The sequence below is a fragment of the Puma concolor genome, chromosome B3 (assembly GCF_028749965.1).
Source record: "Puma concolor isolate L17-30 chromosome B3, mPumCon1.1.hap2, whole genome shotgun sequence".
Taxonomy (NCBI): domain Eukaryota; kingdom Metazoa; phylum Chordata; class Mammalia; order Carnivora; family Felidae; genus Puma; species Puma concolor.
Window position 1 is genome coordinate 77,612,807 of NC_141672.1, and position 19,247 is coordinate 77,632,053.

The 19,247-nt window shown below is 37.1% G+C and overlaps 1 protein-coding gene and 1 non-coding gene across 4 annotated transcripts; both read left to right on the forward strand.

Moving 5' to 3' along the window:
* The first annotated feature begins 19 nt into the window (after positions 1 to 19).
* Positions 20 to 19,091, forward strand: CCNB1IP1 (cyclin B1 interacting protein 1). Of its 3 annotated transcripts, XM_086710275.1 has the most exons (5): positions 3,451 to 5,353; positions 5,504 to 5,652; positions 8,350 to 8,682; positions 15,527 to 15,860; positions 18,105 to 19,091. In XM_086710275.1, the coding sequence occupies exons 3-5, from the start codon at positions 8,386 to 8,388 to the stop codon at positions 18,305 to 18,307; spliced, it is 834 nt and encodes a 277-aa protein (XP_086566401.1). In that variant the 5' UTR covers positions 3,451 to 5,353; positions 5,504 to 5,652; positions 8,350 to 8,385; the 3' UTR covers positions 18,308 to 19,091. The 3 variants fall into 3 exon arrangements, with proteins under 3 accessions (XP_086566402.1, XP_086566401.1, XP_025775824.1); XM_086710276.1 differs by lacking the exons at positions 3,451 to 5,353; positions 5,504 to 5,652 and adding an exon at positions 20 to 112; XM_025920039.2 differs by lacking the exons at positions 3,451 to 5,353; positions 5,504 to 5,652 and adding an exon at positions 5,663 to 7,047.
* Positions 1,141 to 1,287, forward strand: LOC112856731 (small nucleolar RNA SNORA79). The gene has a single exon (XR_003223274.1). It is a non-coding gene; the product is annotated as a small nucleolar RNA SNORA79 (small nucleolar RNA).
* Positions 19,092 to 19,247: the final 156 nt, after the last annotated feature.

Below are 19,247 nucleotides of genomic sequence, written 5' to 3' on the forward strand. Positions count from 1 at the left end.
CGTTTCAGGAGACCAAAACTAGATCTGAGTCTGACTTCTTTCCCAGCTTGGAATTCTTGGGTGTTGTAAGTCCTGGATATACAACAGATGATGACAACATTTTTCTTTTGTGGTAAGGCTTATGTTGAAGCTGAGAAGCTTTGACATACATATGAATCTTTGAAAATTCAACTTTGTGGCTTCATGGCCAGCTGCTAAGTTGCTACAGATTTAATATTTTAAAAGGTCAAAGATGTTGAGGTAGTATAGTATATTATGCATAGATTCTGGAGTGAGACTGAGTTCAAACCAATCCTTTGTCACTTAACAGCTATGTAACCTTGGCAAGTTTCTTAACATCTCAGTGTCTTAATATGAGAATGATAGTGCCAGATTCAAAAGAATAGTACGTCACTTTGAAGATTAGATAATAAATTTGTGGGCTTAGAACACTGCTTAAGCATATAGTGATTGTTCAATAGATATTACCTGTTTTTTTTTTTTTATTGATGTTTATTATTCAGATAGAGACAGTGCAAGTGGGGGAGGGGCAGAGAAGGAAGGAGACACATAATCTGAAGCAGGCTCTAGGCTCTGAGTTGTCAGCATAGAGCCCGATGTGGGGCTCCAACCCATGAACCATGAGATCATGACCTGAGCCGAAGCTGGGCACTTAACCGACTGAGCCACCCAGGTGCCCCTAGATATTAGCTGTTTTATCATCAAAGTCCATGTGCATATTTATCTTAAACTATTCTACCTGGTGGTTTCTGACATCTTCATCTCCAGCACATAAAACCTAATTTAAAGTTCTAGAATTATGGTAATAAGTATGATAATCAGGACTAGTGTGTATCTCTATGTGACTGTTCCAATAACATTTCTTTAGTTGATTGATCTTGTTTTGGCACTGAGTTATTTATCATCCTATTCCTCATTTTGTCTTTTAGCTGGAGCAGATGATACTTGATGGTTCATTTAGCTCTTAATTGACTTTTTAAAAATTTAGATGTAGTGATTGATTCCTATTAAGACTGACTTGAAAAAAAAAGAATACTTAATATCTTTATTTTTATAAATGTTTCTTAAAACATTTCTTAAAACATTCTTAAACATTAAAACATTCTTAAAACATTTATTAAAATGGTTGGAGATAAATTTTGATGGCTGTTCCTCTCACTGCTTAGAGCTTAGGTAGTGAGATTTTAGTCCATCATATATCCAAGCTGACTTGTTTTCACTCAGGGCACCATGGGGATGGGTTGGCCGTCCGTTAGTGTCTTCTGATTTTTGTGGAGTCAAACAATTACAAAGCAGGTGGTGATTCTAGGTTAAGACAATGTACCTGTGATTGAAAAAATAAAACAAAACTAACATTAAAATATAAGGATGTATAAGTTTATTGACAATCCTTTGACTGCAATAGTATTTGAATAGCACTGACCTAGGGCTATGAAAGAAAGTGGTTTAGTAAATTGAGAGTTTCTGAAACAATAACTCTGAAGTCATTCATGTTTACATTTTAAGTTGTTTAATCATTTTGTACTGATGAGTTTCTACTGATCAATTTTCTACCGAGTGGTTGCTTACACATTTTAGGTTAGTATTAAAAATGTATTTTTCGGGGTGCCTGGGTGGCTCAGTCGGTTAAGCGTCCGACTTCACCTCAGGTCATGATCTCACGGTTTATGAGCCCTGCATTGGGCTCTGTGCTGATAGCTCAGAGGCTGGAGCCTGCTTTGGATTCTGTGTGTCTTTCTCTGCTCCTCCCCTGCTTGTGCTCTCTCTCTCAAAGAATAAATAAACATTTTTAAAAAATGTATTTTTCTTCACAGCATGAAAGTAGATGGAAATTAAAGATGGAAACAGACTTTTCTCCTCAGAAAGGGTTTATAGAATCAACCTGCAGGGTGTCTGGTGGCTCAGTTGGTTAAGCATCCGATTTCAGCTCAGGTCATGAGCTCGAGGTCCGTGAGTTCGAGACCTGCATTGGGCTCTGTGCCAACAGCTCAGAACCTGAGACCTGCTTCGGATTATGTGTCTCCCTCGCTCTGCCCCTCCCCCACTCATGCTCTGTCTCTCTCTCAAAAATACACATTAACTTGGGGCGCCTGGGTGGCGCAGTCGGTTAAACGTCCGACTTCAGCCAGGTCACGATCTCGCGGTCTGGGAGTTCGAGCCCCGCGTCAGGCTCTGGGCTGATGGCTCAGAGCCTGGAGCCTGTTTCCGATTCTGTGTCTCCCTCTCTCTCTGCCCCTCCCCCGTTCATGCTCTGTCTCTCTCTGTCCCAAAAATAAATAAACGTTGAAAAAAAAAATTAAAAAAAAAATACACATTAACAAAAATTTTTTTAAAGAAATGCAAGAAAATTAGTTAAAAAAACCTTGCATAAATGTAAGAGGCAGGAAGAGTAAAATATTTTCTTTCATCATTCTTAGATTCTTTGCTAGATTGTAAACTCCATGAAAGCAGGAAAACTTCCTTATCTGTAATGCCTGGCCTAGAATAGATACTCAAAAATATGTGAAGTGAAACCTCCATTAGATATTTTTTTAAGTTCCTGGAAAATGGCACCCTTTTTAATGGCATTTTGGCAAGACATTTATTTACATGTAATAATTGGAACTTAAATTTTGACTCTGATGAAAAATGTATATATAGGTACATTGTATATATAGGTACATCTGGGTACCAGTGAGTCTACCTAAAAGTCTTAATACTTGGGGTGCCTGGCTGGCTTATTGGTAGAGCATGCTGCTCTTGATCTTAGTGTTGTGAGTTCAAGACCCAAGCTGGGTGTAGAGATTACTTTGATTATGATGTTTGATCCTTTAAGGGTCAATGAAGAATGGCTGCCAAAACAACCTGGGTTTGAGGAATAATTATATAAAAGCTTACATTTATGTATGTATGTATGTTTACTTATTTTTCTGAGAGAGAACCAGCAGCAAAGGGGCAGAGAGAGGGGGACAGAAGGTCCAAAGTGGGCTCTGTGCTGACAGTAGAGTCCAGTGCAGGGCCTGAACTCATGAACCATGAGATTATTATTATTTTTTTTTTTTTAATTTTTTTTTCAACGTTTTTTTTTTTTTATTTATTTATGGGACAGACAGAGACAGAGCATGAACGGGGGAGGGGCAGAGAGAGAGGGAGACACAGAATCGGAAACAGGCTCCAGGCTCTGAGCCATCAGCCCAGAGCCTGACGCGGGGCTCGAACTCACGGACCGCGAGATCATGACCTGGCTGAAGTCAGATGCTTAACCGACTGCGCCACCCAGGCGCCCCAAACCATGAGATTATGACCTGAGCTGAAGTCGATTGAAGTCTTAACCGACTGAGCCACCCAGGCACAACAAAAGCTTACTGATATTTAATAGGATATCTTTTATTATGAGCATTTTATTTATAGCCTTAATTGGACATTTATCATTGATTTAAGTTTTACAGAGCACTCAGGTATGGTTAAAAAGTCATTATTTCTGCTTTATAGTTAATGTTGAAATACTTATAATTGTTTTGGCTAAATTATACTTTAAAGAATTTTTTGCCCTACATAGTATATTTATATCCCTGAGGATATATTTTACTTGCAAGGGATATAACATACAAATTCAGGTATTGGAAGTCTAGTACTTATCCCTGTGATTTGAAATGAGATGTAATACTCATACTAGAATTATAGAAATGGTATGTCACTATAATAACTTCTGTTAGAATTTGAAATCTAATTTTTAGATTAAGATTCTTCCATTAAAATGAATATAAGTATCAAATTAGTTTAGATCATGCTAACATTCTAAGATTCAATAATAACAGGAGAAATTACTATTTTGAAATTTTTAGAGCAATGTGGTATATAAATACTCATTATAGCTGATAGACACTTAATATCTACCCAAGATCAATATCAAACTTTATGATAAAAAAATCATTTTTGAAACGTGAAGATAATCTGTAATTAAATGGTATAAATGATGCGTAAGCACAAATTACAGAGTTTATCCAGATCCTTATATTAGGAAGAATGGATCAAACATCTATAAATGAAAAGCAAAACTTTAAACCTATAGAAAAACAAGGAATATGATGACATTGGAATAGACTTAAGCACCAAAAGGAAAGATTGATAAATTTGTATACAGTAAAATTAAAACTTAGGTTTACATACCATGTAATCAACAAAGGACTCCATAGAAATATAGAAATGATCAAAGGATATGAATGAGTAATTCACAGATGAGGATCTCTGAGTAGTCAGTCACCTGAAAAGATGCTTAATCTCACTAATAATCAAAGAATTGGCATGTTAAAACATTGAGATGCCATTTTACTGCCATCATAAGGGCAAAAATGAAAACAAAACCAGAAAAATGACACTTGCATATGTTGCTGAGTCTGAAGCAGTGTGCTCTCGTTTTTGCTGGTGGTAGTGAAATTTATTTGAAGTTGATTATACACAAATCCAGTCTCTGGGTATTATGTTCTATAGGAATTCTTGGCATGTGTATTCAAGAAGACATGTATAGAAAGTTTATTGAAGTATTGTTTTTAATTTTAAAAACCTGGAAGAAATGTCCATTGGAAGAATGGATACATTGTGGTAAATTTTTAGAATTTGGCTGTTAAAATGAATTAGTGCAAGGTATGTGTATTAACATGACTACATGTCAAAAACAGTTAATAAAATAGCAAAGTGATGCATACTATGATAAGTAGTTTTAGGACACGCAAAATAAGATTTTAGTAGTTTAAGGACATGCAAAACAAGATTGATATATACATATATACTAAAAGTATAAAAGCATGCATGAGAATGATAAATACCAAAATCTGGCTTGTTTACCTCTGGAGAGGTAGAAGAAAATGGGGAGGCTTCAGTTATATTTATAATATGTTACTTCATTTAAAAGAAAATCAAGTGTGAGAAAGATTTCAGTTTATTAAAGCTGCATGATGGTCATTCGTCACATTTTTTGTATGCTTGATATTTAATAATAAAAACCAATATTTAAAAAAAAATTTAATGTTTATTTTTGAGAGAGAGACAGAGTATGAGTGGGGGAGAGGCAGAAAGAGAGGGGGACACAGAATCCAAAGCAGGCGCCACGCTCTGAGAGGTCAGCAGAGAGTCTGATCTGGGGCTCAAACTCAAACCGGGAGATGATGACCTGAGCTGAAGTCTGATGCTTAACTGAACCATCCAGGTACCCCAAAAACCAGTATTTTAAAAAGTTCTGTTTGGTGGATGGGTCTCTGTATCTCAGCCTTGATTGATTTTAGTAATCTCATCCCCAGGAGCACTCCAGAAAAGAGCCAGTGAAGGCAGTGAAAGGTTTGCCATAACAAGAGGACACAATGCCACTAAGAAGGAGGTTAGTTCAGTTCCTGGTGTTCCAGATAACTGGGATACTAAGTCTTTGTAGCCCCCTGCCCCTTTTTATTCTATCCGGCAAAATATTGGCAAAAAAAAGTATACATACACACACATACACACCCACATAATATGTATATTATTCCTACAGGCTTTTAGCCAAATGGGTTGGAAATGTGAAACGGACTCTAGAGGAAATTTGAGACTGACTTTGAAACTGACTTAGTTTTGAAACCCTAAGGTTTGGGGAATCAATGGTCTTGATGAAGAAGCAGGAAGAGATCATGTTGCAGTACAAAGGTAAGTTAGATCACAAAGTTAGGTACTGGTTGAATTTGAATGCTTTGTTTTCTAACTTTAGATTCTACACTTTTGTAGTATATTTGACATAATTAAAATCAGGAAATGCATAAACTGCTCAGATATGCAAAAGAGATGTTAGGGGTTTACACATGAACACCCACTTTTGTTTGAATCCAGTTTGTACCACCAGAATTAAGTTACCACTGTAAACTCTCAGACGACATTTTAGGAAATGTATACAAAGGCCAAGAGGACCCTTTCTAATTACTGTGGACAAGTTGGAAGTAGAAAACTAGCCAAAAGTTGTGTAATTAGGATAGGTTTTGTTTGAAGAAGAAAGGGTTAGTATTAGAGATTTACAACCCATAAAGGGGTTTACAGGGCTTTGGTGTCCATTGTGTAGTATCTGTTACTACACATTATGTGGAGGTGGCTGCAAAAGACAGCATTAAGGCTTGTATTCTGAGGACCCCTCAAGCCCTCTTCAGCTGAGTTTCTAATATGAATTCCAATAGGCTTCTATAGATTAAGCAGAAGACCACGCAGGTTACACAGAACAGAAACGAAATTGGCAGGTGACAGCATTAGGGTAAAACAGGCACAAACATTTAAACAATTAAAAGTAGGTCCAGGAGAGCACACAGGCAGATCACCTCAAAAAAGCTGTGACCCCTGATCCTCTCCCTTCATTTCAGGCCCTGTAATAAATGTTGGTAACATCATAAACTAAGGAAAAGTTCTATTTTTAAATGCATCTAGAAGATATGTGAAAGCTATAAAGATCCCTGTACCAAGATGGATAAAAAGTAAAATGGCAGAACTAGAATGTGGAGGTGATAGCTATCCAATTACAGGCGTCACATTTCCGGGACTTTTTCCTACTTAGGAAGTATGTGCTGCCCAGCCTGTCCTCCCCAAGTGTTTCTAGGACAAACACACCTGTGTACTCAGAGGTTCTGTTAGCTTCTCAACTGCCTCTCGCCCCCTTACCTGCTGTTACCTCGGGAGTCTCTGACCTCAGCTGTTACATCCAGGAGGGCTAGGATGTTAACTCTTCTGCCAGTCGAGGGCAGTGAAGGGAACTCAATGGCTGTATCCATTGGGCTTCCAAGCGGGAAACCTAGACCACACTACGTGAGACTCGCACCCTCACAGCGCCTGATATGCGCCTGCGCCGGGAATACGTACCCAACCAAGTCTGGGTGCCACAGCCTGACCGGTCCCAGGATCCCGAGCGGTACGAAGCCCTGTGCCCGGTACCCGGCAGGCTCCGGGGCAACCCCGCGCATGCGCTCTCAGATGTAGTAAGAGCCGCAGGGCGAGCCCTCCCTACAGTAGTTGTGGAATTGTGGCGGCAACGGTGTTTTCCCGCGCTTTATCTGGGCGCCTCAGGTTAGATATTTTATTTGTATTATTATTTTCTCCGTAGACCGCAGGAAGCAGGCCAACAACTCCAGAGTGAAGTTTCTGTGAGTCCTAATTCTCAAAAACTTGGCCCTCAGTTAACTTGGACAGCTCACTAAATTGGCTTTATTCCCCCAGTCAGGGAAAATTGGGAATTAGCCGCTCCCCTCGCTTTGCCCGAGAAGGCTCTGGTTCGAAACGTCCCAGCTTTTCTGCTCGCCCCATGCCTATTAACCCTGCTGGAGGTAAAATAAGCCTTATAACTCTGGCTGCAAGGTGCCATTTACCTTTGGAGCCTACCTCAGCGTGTACTTTGGGGACAAAGGTGTCAGAGTGTCCTCGTCGACCCCTGTGACTGAGGCAACATTCTTGACAGAATTTATCGGTTGATAAATGTGAACATTTTTCCTGGGTGTATAATTGATGTGTCACAATTATTTCTTACAGTATATGATTTTGATATATCCACAATATTGCTATCCAGTCTCGGTTAGTAAAACTCCAGTGAGAGTGGACGCTATATTGAAAAGTAACCTAAAAGTATTTATTTAGTTTTACATTAAAAAAAAGTTGCAAGGATAGCATTCAATATTATTTGTGTTAATATTGAATGCTATCCTTGCAATTTGTTTGCAAGGAATTGTTTGATGATAAAGCAGCTTTTATACAGTTGTTCAGGTTTCATAATAGTCATTTGCTTGGACGAATTAAATTATTTTAATACTAGCAGATTACTACCGGCTTTTTAGTTAAGGCAATGCAGGTAAAGAATCTGAGAAGTCCATGTATTATGAAAAAACCTAAAAATGTAACGTAAAAGACACTTTGCACTAAAGAATGGTTGAAATCAGTGCCTGGACCTAAGTCTGCCAAGTGTGAGAATTGATACTAAAATATGCTAGCAAACTATGGACAGTAATAAATTTGGCTTTTTTATTTAGGTATTGAGGAATGGCAAAGGGCGTGATTAACTTTTATTTGTTTGTACTTTGCAAAATGTTCCTGAACTTTATTTTCTACGTACATACTATTTTTGGCTTTAGTAAGATTTGGACCACTAGTGTCTTTAATTTGTTTCTTTAAAATTTTTTTTCATGGACTTTCTAGCGGTTTACACAAAAGAACACAGTTAATATTGAGTGAAATCAATGTAACATTGATAATAATTACAAAAACAATAAAATACATTATTTTATCGTAATTAAATGAAAACATGGTCTGTTTATTTACTATTTATTTCATTTTCACTAAAAGTTGACTTATTTGGCCTTTTCATTTACCCCTTATTAGGATTCTTTTCAGCATCTGGAGACCTCACTTTCTATTATGTCTTTGTGTGAAGACATGCTGCTTTGTAATTATCGCAAGTGTCGTCTCAAACTCTCTGGTTATGCGTGGGTCACTGCCTGCTCTCACATCTTCTGTGATCAGCATGGCAGTGGTGAGTTTAGTCGTTCACCAGCTATCTGCCCTGCCTGCAACAGTACCCTTTCTGGAAAGCTAGACATTGTCCGCACAGAACTCAGTCCATCAGAGGAATATAAAGCCATGGTACTGGCAGGACTTCGACCAGAGATTGTGTTGGACATTAGCTCCCGTGCACTGGCCTTCTGGACGTATCAGGTTAGTGCTTAGGCTAGTTTTTCTGGACAGTATGATTGGAGGCATGTGGAAGCTTCTAATGTTTTTCCTTCACTGTGTTTGTATTTATTTTTTGTGAATATATAGAAAACTTTTTAATAATTTTTTTTTTCAAAAGTAATATGTTTAGGGGTCCCTGAGTGGCTCAGTTGGTTAAGCATCCAGCTTTGGCACAGGTCATGATTTTGTGGTTTGTTGGTTTGAGTCTCACGTGAGCTCTGTGCTGACTGCTGGGAGCCTGGAGCCTGCTTGGGTTTCTGTGTCTCCCTCTCTCTCTGCCCCACCCCTGCTCACGCTCTGTCTCTGTCTCTCTCCCAAAAATAAATAAACACTAAAAAAAAAATTTGAAAAGGTCATATGTTTACTTTTGGAAATCCAAAGGGAAGAAAATAAAAAAATCACCCATAATTCCATAACTTGGAGATCATTGTTGATATTTTTGTGTATTACTGGACTTTTTTTGTACATAAATATGTTTTACATATATATATTTTTTTGTCCCAAAGTAGGATAATATCAGTTACAGATGACAATATATTATGATTACTAGAATATTTTAGTATTTTTAAATTAGTTATTTTATAATCATAATTTTAATAGTTGTATCATAAATTACTTCCAAGTTATAAAAAAAATGTGATGAGCATTCTTATCAAATTCACGTATTTAATTATTTGCTAATATTAAATTCCTGAAAGTGGATGAATACATATTTCAAAGTTTTAAAAATTGCAGTTAATTAATTTAACTTTTAAAAGATTTTATTTTTAAGTAATCTCTCTGCTCAATGTGAGGCTTAAACTCACAACCCTGAGGTCAAGAGTTGCATGCTTTACCGATTGAACCAGCCAAGTGCTCCCCAAATTGCAGTATTTTAAAATTGTCTTCCAGTTAGGACCTTTTGTGTCCTTTAAATGTATGAGGGTACCTGATTGTTCATATTTCTACTCACCAATTAGATAATGAGTAGAGTAAAATCTTGTTTAAATATGCACTTCTTAGATGACGGTTAGCTGAAAACATTTTCTTGTATGTTTTCATGTATTTTTATGAATTGCCTGTTTTAGTTTGCTTATTTCACTTGCTGTAGGTTTTTTCCCTATTGATTTGTAGAATTCTCTCTCTTTTTTAATGTTTATGCATTTTTGAAAGAGAGACATAGCATGAGTGGGGTAGGAGCAGAGAGAGGGAGACACAATCTGAAGCAGGCTCCAGTCTCTGGGCTGTCAGCACAGAGCCCATCGTGGGGCTTGAACTCACAAACTGTGAGATCATGACCTGAGCTGAAGTCAGATGCCCAACTGACTGAGCCACCCAGGTACTACCAAGAATTCTTTATATGTACGTAACTCAGATATTGCAAGATATTATCTCTTTTTTTATTTATCTTTTATTAGTCTTTTTTTTGATATAATAGAAATGTCTCATAATTTTTTTCTAGTTTATTAAAACCACTGTGATGAGCATCTTAATACCAAGTTCACATCCTTAACTCATGATTTCTGGTACCTTCTTAGAAAGACTTTTCTGTGGAGAACTTTAATCGTGTCCTTGAGTATATTGTATATCTTGCATATACATTTATAATGCTTTTTAAAGATTTTGCTTGTCAACAAGTTAATCCTTTCATTATATTTTTCTGGGTAAGGCATCCCTCTTATATGCTCCTGTATCTTATGTGTACTTTTATTGTATTATTTATATGGTATTATAATTATCTGCATACTTGTTCATGTCTTCTAGTTGGGAGAGTTCTTCATGTCAAGTTTTGATACTTTATCTCTGGGTCTTGAGTGACCATCATAGTTACTGGTCTTAAGTCTCAGTAAATATTTATTGACTGAATGAATAGACACTATATCTTAAAGTGGATTCCTATTTGGGGGATAGTACTGATTGAACATGAATGTGTTACTGTTTTCATCTTTTCAAATATGGTAGAAAGCAGTGAATGAGTAAGGTAGTCAGAAATAATTTTTTCCTATTTAGTTATTCAACAAATATTTTCTGGAAACATTTATATTTCATGCAACTTCTTAGGTACTGAGTATACAGTAATGAACAAAATGTATGAGTTTCAAGAAGGCTACGGTTTAGTGGTGATAAAGATTAAAAAACCCCAGACATTTATAATATATTTGTAATGTGTACATTATAAGGAAAGTACAGAGTGCTGTGGGACTACATAGAAGGGACTGGTAACCCAGACTTGGTGGAGTTACATCACGCTATATTGAATGGGCAAATTAAAAAAAAATTTAGAGGTGAGTGCTCATATTTCATTCTTGTCAATATATAAAGGATAGTGAATCCAAAGATAAGCTAAAATTTGTGTCTGTATATAGTAGTTGTGTATGTGTAACAAACTTAATGGCTTAATCAACAAATTTAGTGGCTTAGAACAACATGTGTTTATTATCTCAGTTTGTGTAGGTCAAGAGTTCAGGCATAGACTGCTCAGATTCTCAAAACTATAATCAAGGTGTTGACAGGGGCTACAGTATGGCCAACTGAGGAAAGATCTGCTTCCAAGCTCATGCTGGCAGCATTCCCTTCCTAGTGGAATGTGAAACTGAGGGCCATATTTTTTGTTACTTTTTTAAAAGGATTTTATTCTTTATTTTATTTTTTAAATTTTTTAATGTTTATTTGCTTTTGAGAGAAAGAGAGACAGAGGTCTGAGTCGGGGAAGGGCAAAGAGAGGGAGACACAGAATCTGAAGCAGGCCCCAGGCTCTGAGCTGTCAGCACATGGGGCTCGAACTCACAGACCATGAGATCATGACCTGAGCTGAAGTCGGGCGCCTACCTGACTGAGTCACCCAGATGCCCCGAAGGGACTTTATTTTTAAAGCAGTTTTAGGTTTATAGCACAATTAAGAGGAAGATGGAGAGATTTCCCATATATTTGTTGTCTTCGATACATGTATAGTCCTCCATTATCAACATCTGCCACCGCGATGGTACATATGTTTTAAATGGTGGACCTACATTGACATGTCACTGTCATACAAAGTCCATAGTTTACATTAGGGTTCTCTCTGTGGTATATATATGCTGTGAATTTGGACAAATGTATAATGACTTATATGCACCATGATAATATCATCCACAGTAGTTTCACTGCTCTAAAAATCTGTGCACCATCTTTATCCCTCCTTTCCCCTAACCCCTGGCAACCACTGATCTTTTTACTATTTCCATAGTTTTGCCTTTTTCAGACTGTCACACAGTTGGAATCCTACAGTTTGTAGTCTTTTTCATTGGCTTTTTTTTTTTTAATTTTTTAAAGGTTTATTCATTTTTCATAGATTGACAGAGGCAGAGTGTGAGGGGGGAGAGGCAGAGAGGGAGACACAGAAGCTGAAGCAGGCTCCGGGCTCTGAGCTGTTGGCACAGAGCCCAACGCAGGGCTCGAACTCACAGACCATGAGATCATGACCTGAGCTGAAGTCTGACGCTTAACCGACTGAGCCACCCAGGCACTCCATTGGCTTCTTTGACTTAGTAATACTCATTTAAATTTCCTCTTTTTTCATGTCTTGATAGTTCATATCCTTTTAATGTTAATACTATTCTGTTGTTAGATTTTACACAGTTTATCCATTCACCTCTGAAGGACAATTTGGTTGCTTACAAGTGTTGGTAATAATGAATAAAGCTGCTATAAACATTTGTGTGCAAGACATGTTTTCAGTTCCTTTGGATAAATACCAAAGAGCATGATTTCTGGATTGTATAGTAAGACTATGTTTGGTTTTATAAGAAACTGCTGTTTTATAAGGAATCTGTCTTACAAGAAATCTGTCTTCCAAAATGGCTGTAACTTTGCATTCCTACCATCAATGGAGGAGAGTTCCTTTTGCTCCACATCCTTGCTAGTTATCAGTGTTCTGGATTTGGGCCATTCTAATAGGTGTGTAGTAGTATCTTGTTTTAATTTGCATTTACCTGATGACATGATATGGGATATCTTTTCTTTTTTTTAATTTTATTTTTTAAAATTTACATCCAAATTAGTTAGCATATAGTGCAACAATGATTTCAGGAGCAGATTCCTTAATGCCCATTACCCATTTAGCCCATCCCCCCTCCCACAACCCCTCCAGTAACCCTCAGTTTGTTCTCCATATTTATGAGTCTCTTCTGCTTTGTCCCCCTCCCTGTTTCTATATTATTTTTGTTTCTCTTTCCTTCTGTTCATCTGTTTTGTGTCTTAGCGTCCTCATATGAGTGAAGTCATATATTTGTCTTTCTCTGCCTGACTAATTTCACTTAGCATAATACCCTCCAGTTCCATTCACGTAGTTGCAAATGGTAAGATTTCATTCTTTTTGATTGCTGAGTAATACTCCATTGTGTATATATATATATATATATATATATATATATATATATATACCACATCTTCTTTATTTATTCATCCATCGATGGACATTTGGGCCTTTCCATACTTTGGCTATTGTTGATAGTGCTGCTATAAACATGGGGGTGCATGTGTCCCTTTGAAAGAGCACACCTGTATCCCTTGGATACATGCCTAGTAGTGCAATTGCTGAGTCGTAGGTATTTCTACCTTTAGTTTTTTGAGGTACCTCCATACTGTTTTCCAGAGTGGCTGCACCAGCTTGCATTGCCACCAACAATGCAAAAGAGATCCTCTTTCTCCACATCCTCACCAACATCTGTTGTTGCCTGAGTTGTTCATGTTAGCCATTCTGACAGGTGTAAGGTGGTATCTCATTGTGGTTTTGATTTGTATTTCCCTGATGATGAGTGATGCTGAGCATTTTTTCATGTGTCGGTTGGCCATCTGGATATCTTCCTTGGAGAAGTGTCTATTCATGTCTTTTGCCTATTTCTTCACTGGATTATTTGATTTTTGAGTGTTGAGTTTGATCAGTTCTTTATAGATTTTGGATATTAACCCTTTATCTGATATGTCATTTGCAAAAAGCTTCTCCCATTCTGTCGGTTGTCATTTAGTTTTGCTGATTGTTTCCTTCACTGTGCAGAAGCTTTTTATTTTGATGAGGTCCTTTTTGCTTTTGTTTCCCTTGCTTCTGGAGACGTGTTGAGTAAGAAGTTGCTGCGGCCAAGATCAAAGAGGTTTGTGTCTGCTTTCTCCTCAAGGATTTTGATGGCTTCCTGTCTTACATTGAGGTCTTTCATCCATTTTGAGTTTATTTTTGTGTATGGTGTAAGAAAGTGGTCCATCCAGGTTCATTCTTCTGCATGTCGCTGTCCAGTTTTCCCAGCACCACTTGCTGAAGAGACTGTCTTTATTCCATTGGACATTCTTTCCTGCTTTGTCAAAGATGAGTTGGCGATATGTTTGTGGGTCCATTTCTGGGTTCTCTGTTCTGTTCCATTGATCTGAGTGTCTGTTCTTGTGCCAGTACCATACTGTCTTGATGATTACAGCTTTGTCGGGATATCTTTTCATATGCTTACTTCACATCTGTTTATTTTCTTTGGTGAAATGTCTATTAAGGTTTGTGACTGATTTTTTTTTTTTTAAGTTTTTAATGTTTATGCATTTTTGAGACAGAGAGAGACAGAGTGTGAGCAGGGGAGGGGCAGAGGGAGACAAGAATCAGTAACAGGCTCCAGGCTGCAAGCTGTCAGCACAAAGCCTGATGCAGGGCTCGAACTCACAAACTGCAAGATCATGACATGAACTTAAGTCAGCTGCTCAACTGACTGAGCCACCCAAGTGCCCGCCCCTGTGACTGATTTTTTAAGTTGGGTTATTTATTGTTGAGTTCTAAGAGTTCTTTGTATGTTTTGGATAACAGACTTATCATGTCTTTTTTTTTTTTTTTTTTTTTTTTTTTTGGAGAGAGAAAGCGTGGGGGGACAGAGAGAGAGGGAGACAGGATCTGAAGGGGGCTCAAACTTATAAACCATGAGATCATGACCTGAGCCGAAGTTGGATGCTTAACTGACCAAGCCACCTAGGTGCCCCCAGATATTTTCTCTCATTCTATGGCTTGTCTTTTCATTCTCTTGACATTGTCTTTTGCAGAGCAGAAATTTTCAACTTTAATGAAATCTAGCTCATCAGTTCTTTCTTTCACAGATTGTGCCTTTTTGTGTTGCATCTAAAAAGTCACCATTAAACCCAAGATCATTTAGATTTTCTCCTCTGTTATCTTATAGGAATCTTAGAGTTTTGTGTTTACATTAGTTCTGTGATCCATTTTGAGTTAATTTTTGTGAAGGTTGTGTACAGTCTTATGTTTAGATTCATTATGACCTCAGTATTGTGCTGGCTGTTGCTCAAAGGCTGTACTCAGTTACTTGCCTTGGCCTTTGCAACATGGCTACTTGCTTTTACAAAGCCAGCAAGAGAGTGTGCTAAGGCCGACTTTATAGTCTTATGTAATATCAAGCAGCATCCTTTCATTTTACCTGTATTCTTGTCACAGCTTCTGCCCACATTGTAGGAGAGAATCTAAGTACGAGGAGACAGGGATAATTGGAGACTGTCTTATCTGTTCTCCATACTATGGATTACTTGAAATACGACATTCATATTTTTTAAAAATACTAAGACTACATGTCACTTTTCAGGGTTAGATAGATACTTTTGTTGGTATAATGGTAGCAGTTTGAGAATATTCCTCCAGAGTTTTTTCTTATGTGTTTAGTGACATGGTGTATTATTTTCTATAGTAACCATCCAATTGTACATCTAGTTTGCTTCTTAATCTGGTTCTAAATGTTAAATTAGTAATGTCCTGGTGTAAATCTTTTTGTGTAAAGTTTTATGATATATAACTTTGTACTTATTACCTTAAAAATCTCTTTTTCTCTCGGGGCAGGTACATCAGGAGCGTCTCTATCAAGAATACAATTTCAGCAAGGCTGAGGGCCATCTGAAACAGATGGAGAAGATATACACTCAGCAAATACAGAGTAAGGATGTAGAATTGACCTCTATGAAGGGGGAAGTCACCTCCATGAAGAAAGTGCTAGAAGAATATAAGAAAAAGTTCAGTGACATCTCTGAGAAACTTATGGAGCGAAATCGTCAGTATCAAAAGCTCCAAGGCCTGTATGATAGCCTTAGGCTGCGAAACATCACTATTGCTAACCAAGAAAGTATGCTGGAACCATCCATGATTGCACAATCTGGTGTTTTTGGCTTTCCATTAGGTAAGAAAGGACATATAATATCCAATAACTGTTCTTTAAATCTTTCACATTGTGTTCGGCACAGTTCTAGAAAGTCAATGGAGACTCCAAAGGCCTAGAGTGGTGATAGGTTCCAGATTCCTTATCCAGGTCTAAACATGTACATCTTTGCTTTTATTTATTTTTATTTGCTTGTGGTTAAGTTACATCTTCATTGTAAACAGTAAATCTCTTCAAAATAGTTTGCAAATTGATACTTTAAGTGAAAAGCTGTTTCCTTGCAGTAATATTAGTTGCCAGTTTTCGATTCCTTACTAAGGACTAGATACTGTTATAATATTACATATATTCATTTTATTTTTAAAACTTTGTGAAGTAGTTATTACCCTTATTTTACAGATGAGAAAACTGAGGCACAGAAAGTTTAAGTAAATTAGTCAAGTTACAGAACTATCTTCAGAGCCCACACTCAACCATTTCCTATCCTCAAGAAGTCCATGTTTCATTTTCTTTCACATGGCAATACTGATTGCACAGTACTTAAGTTATTGTTGGTTTACTTTTGTTTATTCATTCATCAAGTGTTTATCAAACATACTTCATGTACTAGTCTGCTAGACATAATCCTAGGCAATGAGAATATAAGGATTATGCAGATAGGATTCCTGCTTTCTGGAAGTGCACAATCTCGGAAGATACCAGTTCTTTTCTGCTTGTTAGGTGCCTTGACAGATACAATGAAACTCCTGTCTCTTCCTGAGTTCTCTTTATACTATTCTTGATATAATAGAATCCAAGTGATTTTTACTATGCTATTAGTATAAATTAGTTTTGGAATGTAAAAAAGTGAAGTTTCATGTGCTGAATTTCCTAAATACATGTTTTTTGAATTACAGCCTGAGGAAAAACATTTAGTAGGGGAAGAGATGTCCTAGAAAAGGCAGGAAGTAATAAGGTGAAGAATATTAGATATAAGAATTGAAGCAAAAACAAGTTTTTGCTTAAATTTCAGTTAATCACAATTATAGTCAAAGTGTTACTGTATATTAACATTATAGATATTTTTTCCTTGTTACAATCCACATTTATGTTGATTTCTTTATATTCATCAGTTCTTTCCTGTTCCACTTTTTATGCACACTTAACCTTTTTTTTAACTTTTTTTTTTTTTCTAATTTATTTTTGAGAGAAAGAGAGTGAGAGACAGAGTGCAAGCAGGGGAGGGGCAGAGAGAGGGACACACAGAGTCTGAAGCAGGCTCCAGGCTCTGAGCTGTCAGCACAGGCCCGATGTGGGGCTTGAACTCACAAGCCGTGAGATCATGACCTGAGCCGAAGTTGGACGCTTCACTGACTGAGCCACCCAGGTGCCCCTTAACCTTTTTACTTTTATCTCGTTACAGCTGTTGGCTTGAAGCATGTTTATAGTCAGCATTCTCTTTTAGTTACATACTCCATTTAAAACTTGTAGAAGCCAAAGAATGGTACAGTGGAAGTTGTTAAATGTTTATTTAATCAGATCTATTGTCTGATTTTTTTTTTTAATGTTATTCTAATCTTGAACTGCGAGTATGTGCCAGTTTTTCATAGTTGATATATATTTTCTGTTTATGGCAGTATTTTAAAAAAATTTTATTCTAGAGGCTCCTGGTGGCTCAGTCAGTTAAGCGTCGGACTCTTGATTTTGGGTCAGGTCATGATCTCATGGTTGTGAGATTGAGCCCTGCATTGGGCTCCTCACCACATGAGCATGCTGAAGATTCTCTCTCTCCCTCTGTATGTACTCCCCACCCCCCCCCTCGAGGTGCACTCTCTCTCTCTCAAAAATAAAATAAGTAAATAAATAAAATTATTCTTAAAGAACCTGGGACAAAAGGCTTTATACACACACGTACACACACACACACACACACACACACACACACACACACAATATTCCTTTGAAGTAGATTACATAGATAATGAATGAAATTATGAATTGTAAATTCTGGCTATACTAAAAACATTTCACTGTAAAATTACTTTTGGTGATGAGTTCATAGCTACTGGAAAGTGCATCACAGCAGAAGGTATAGTATATACTGTGGTTGGGGGAGGGAGTAGGAGCCATCATAAAACCCTTTTCTCTATCCAATATTAAGTTTATATTTTACTGTCTCATAGGAATTGATTCTGTTAAAATATTTATTAAATGAATTTTGTCTTTTTGTACCTAAAAATCTGTAAGCAAATGGATGCTTAAGTTTTCCCCTTATTTTTTTCCTAGGGAACAACTCCAAGTTTCCTTTGGACAGTACACCAGTTCGAAATCGGGGTGGTGGAGATGGAGATTTTCAGTTCAGACCATTTTTTGTGGCTTCTCCCACAGCACCTGAACCCAGCAACAGCTTTTTTAGTTTTGCTTCCCCAGGTCGTGAAGTAGAGCAGCAGCAAATCTCTAGTAGGGCCTTTAAAGTGAAAAGAATTTAGCTCATTTTACAGAATGTTTCTCTTATCACTTTCAGTGGTCTCATTTAGCAAATTACCTTTATTCTAGTTAGGGTAGGAGTCCCCATCATTGTGCTGTTATATTTTTATGAGAGACTCGGTGTCTGTAGGAATGGCTTTAGAGTCTAGTTTCTTTTTCTGTTTCCATTATTTAAGACATGAGCATTATATTAAACTCAATTTTGTGAACTGTTAAGTTTTCACCAGCAATGAAAAGGGTATAATATTTTTGACTGTTTTGTAGATCACCATTTGTTTTCTTTCTGGATTACATGCTTATTTATGATGTATGTATATATAAGCACTGTGGTATATGTCTACATGTCACTTTGGGTTCTGGTATTTATGCATCTATGTATATATGTGTTCCTTTATATTGGTATTTTGCTGTATTTGCCAGTGTATTTGTAAGAAGATTTTGGTCTCTGGAAATGGCAGGTGAATCTGTAGCTCGTTATTTGGCTATGTATATCTATTTGTATATATTTATTTATTTGCCCTTGTGTTAGTTTGTGGAGGTGTGTTCATGTCAGTGAATGAGAGTACAATTTGATGCATGTATATGAAGTCTTATATTTCTTTTTTAAAATGATTCATATTGATAAAGTTATTTTGTAAAGTTGATTTTTGGCATTTATTTTAAAATAAAATTACTTTTTCTTTACCCCTTTGCCAGCAGTTGCCTTGGGCCTACTTACGCAGAAAATTTAAACAATATATTATTGATCTCAAGAGATTATATTAATTAAAATACTTTTAAAGATTTGTTCCTTGTTTTCCTTTATTAAATAGCATTTCTGACTACTATCACAGATTACTTATTTAAAATATGGGGGCACCTGGGTGGCTCAGTCGGTTAAGTTACCGACTTCTGCTCAGGTCATGATCTCATGGTTCGTGGGTTGGAGCCCCACATCGGACT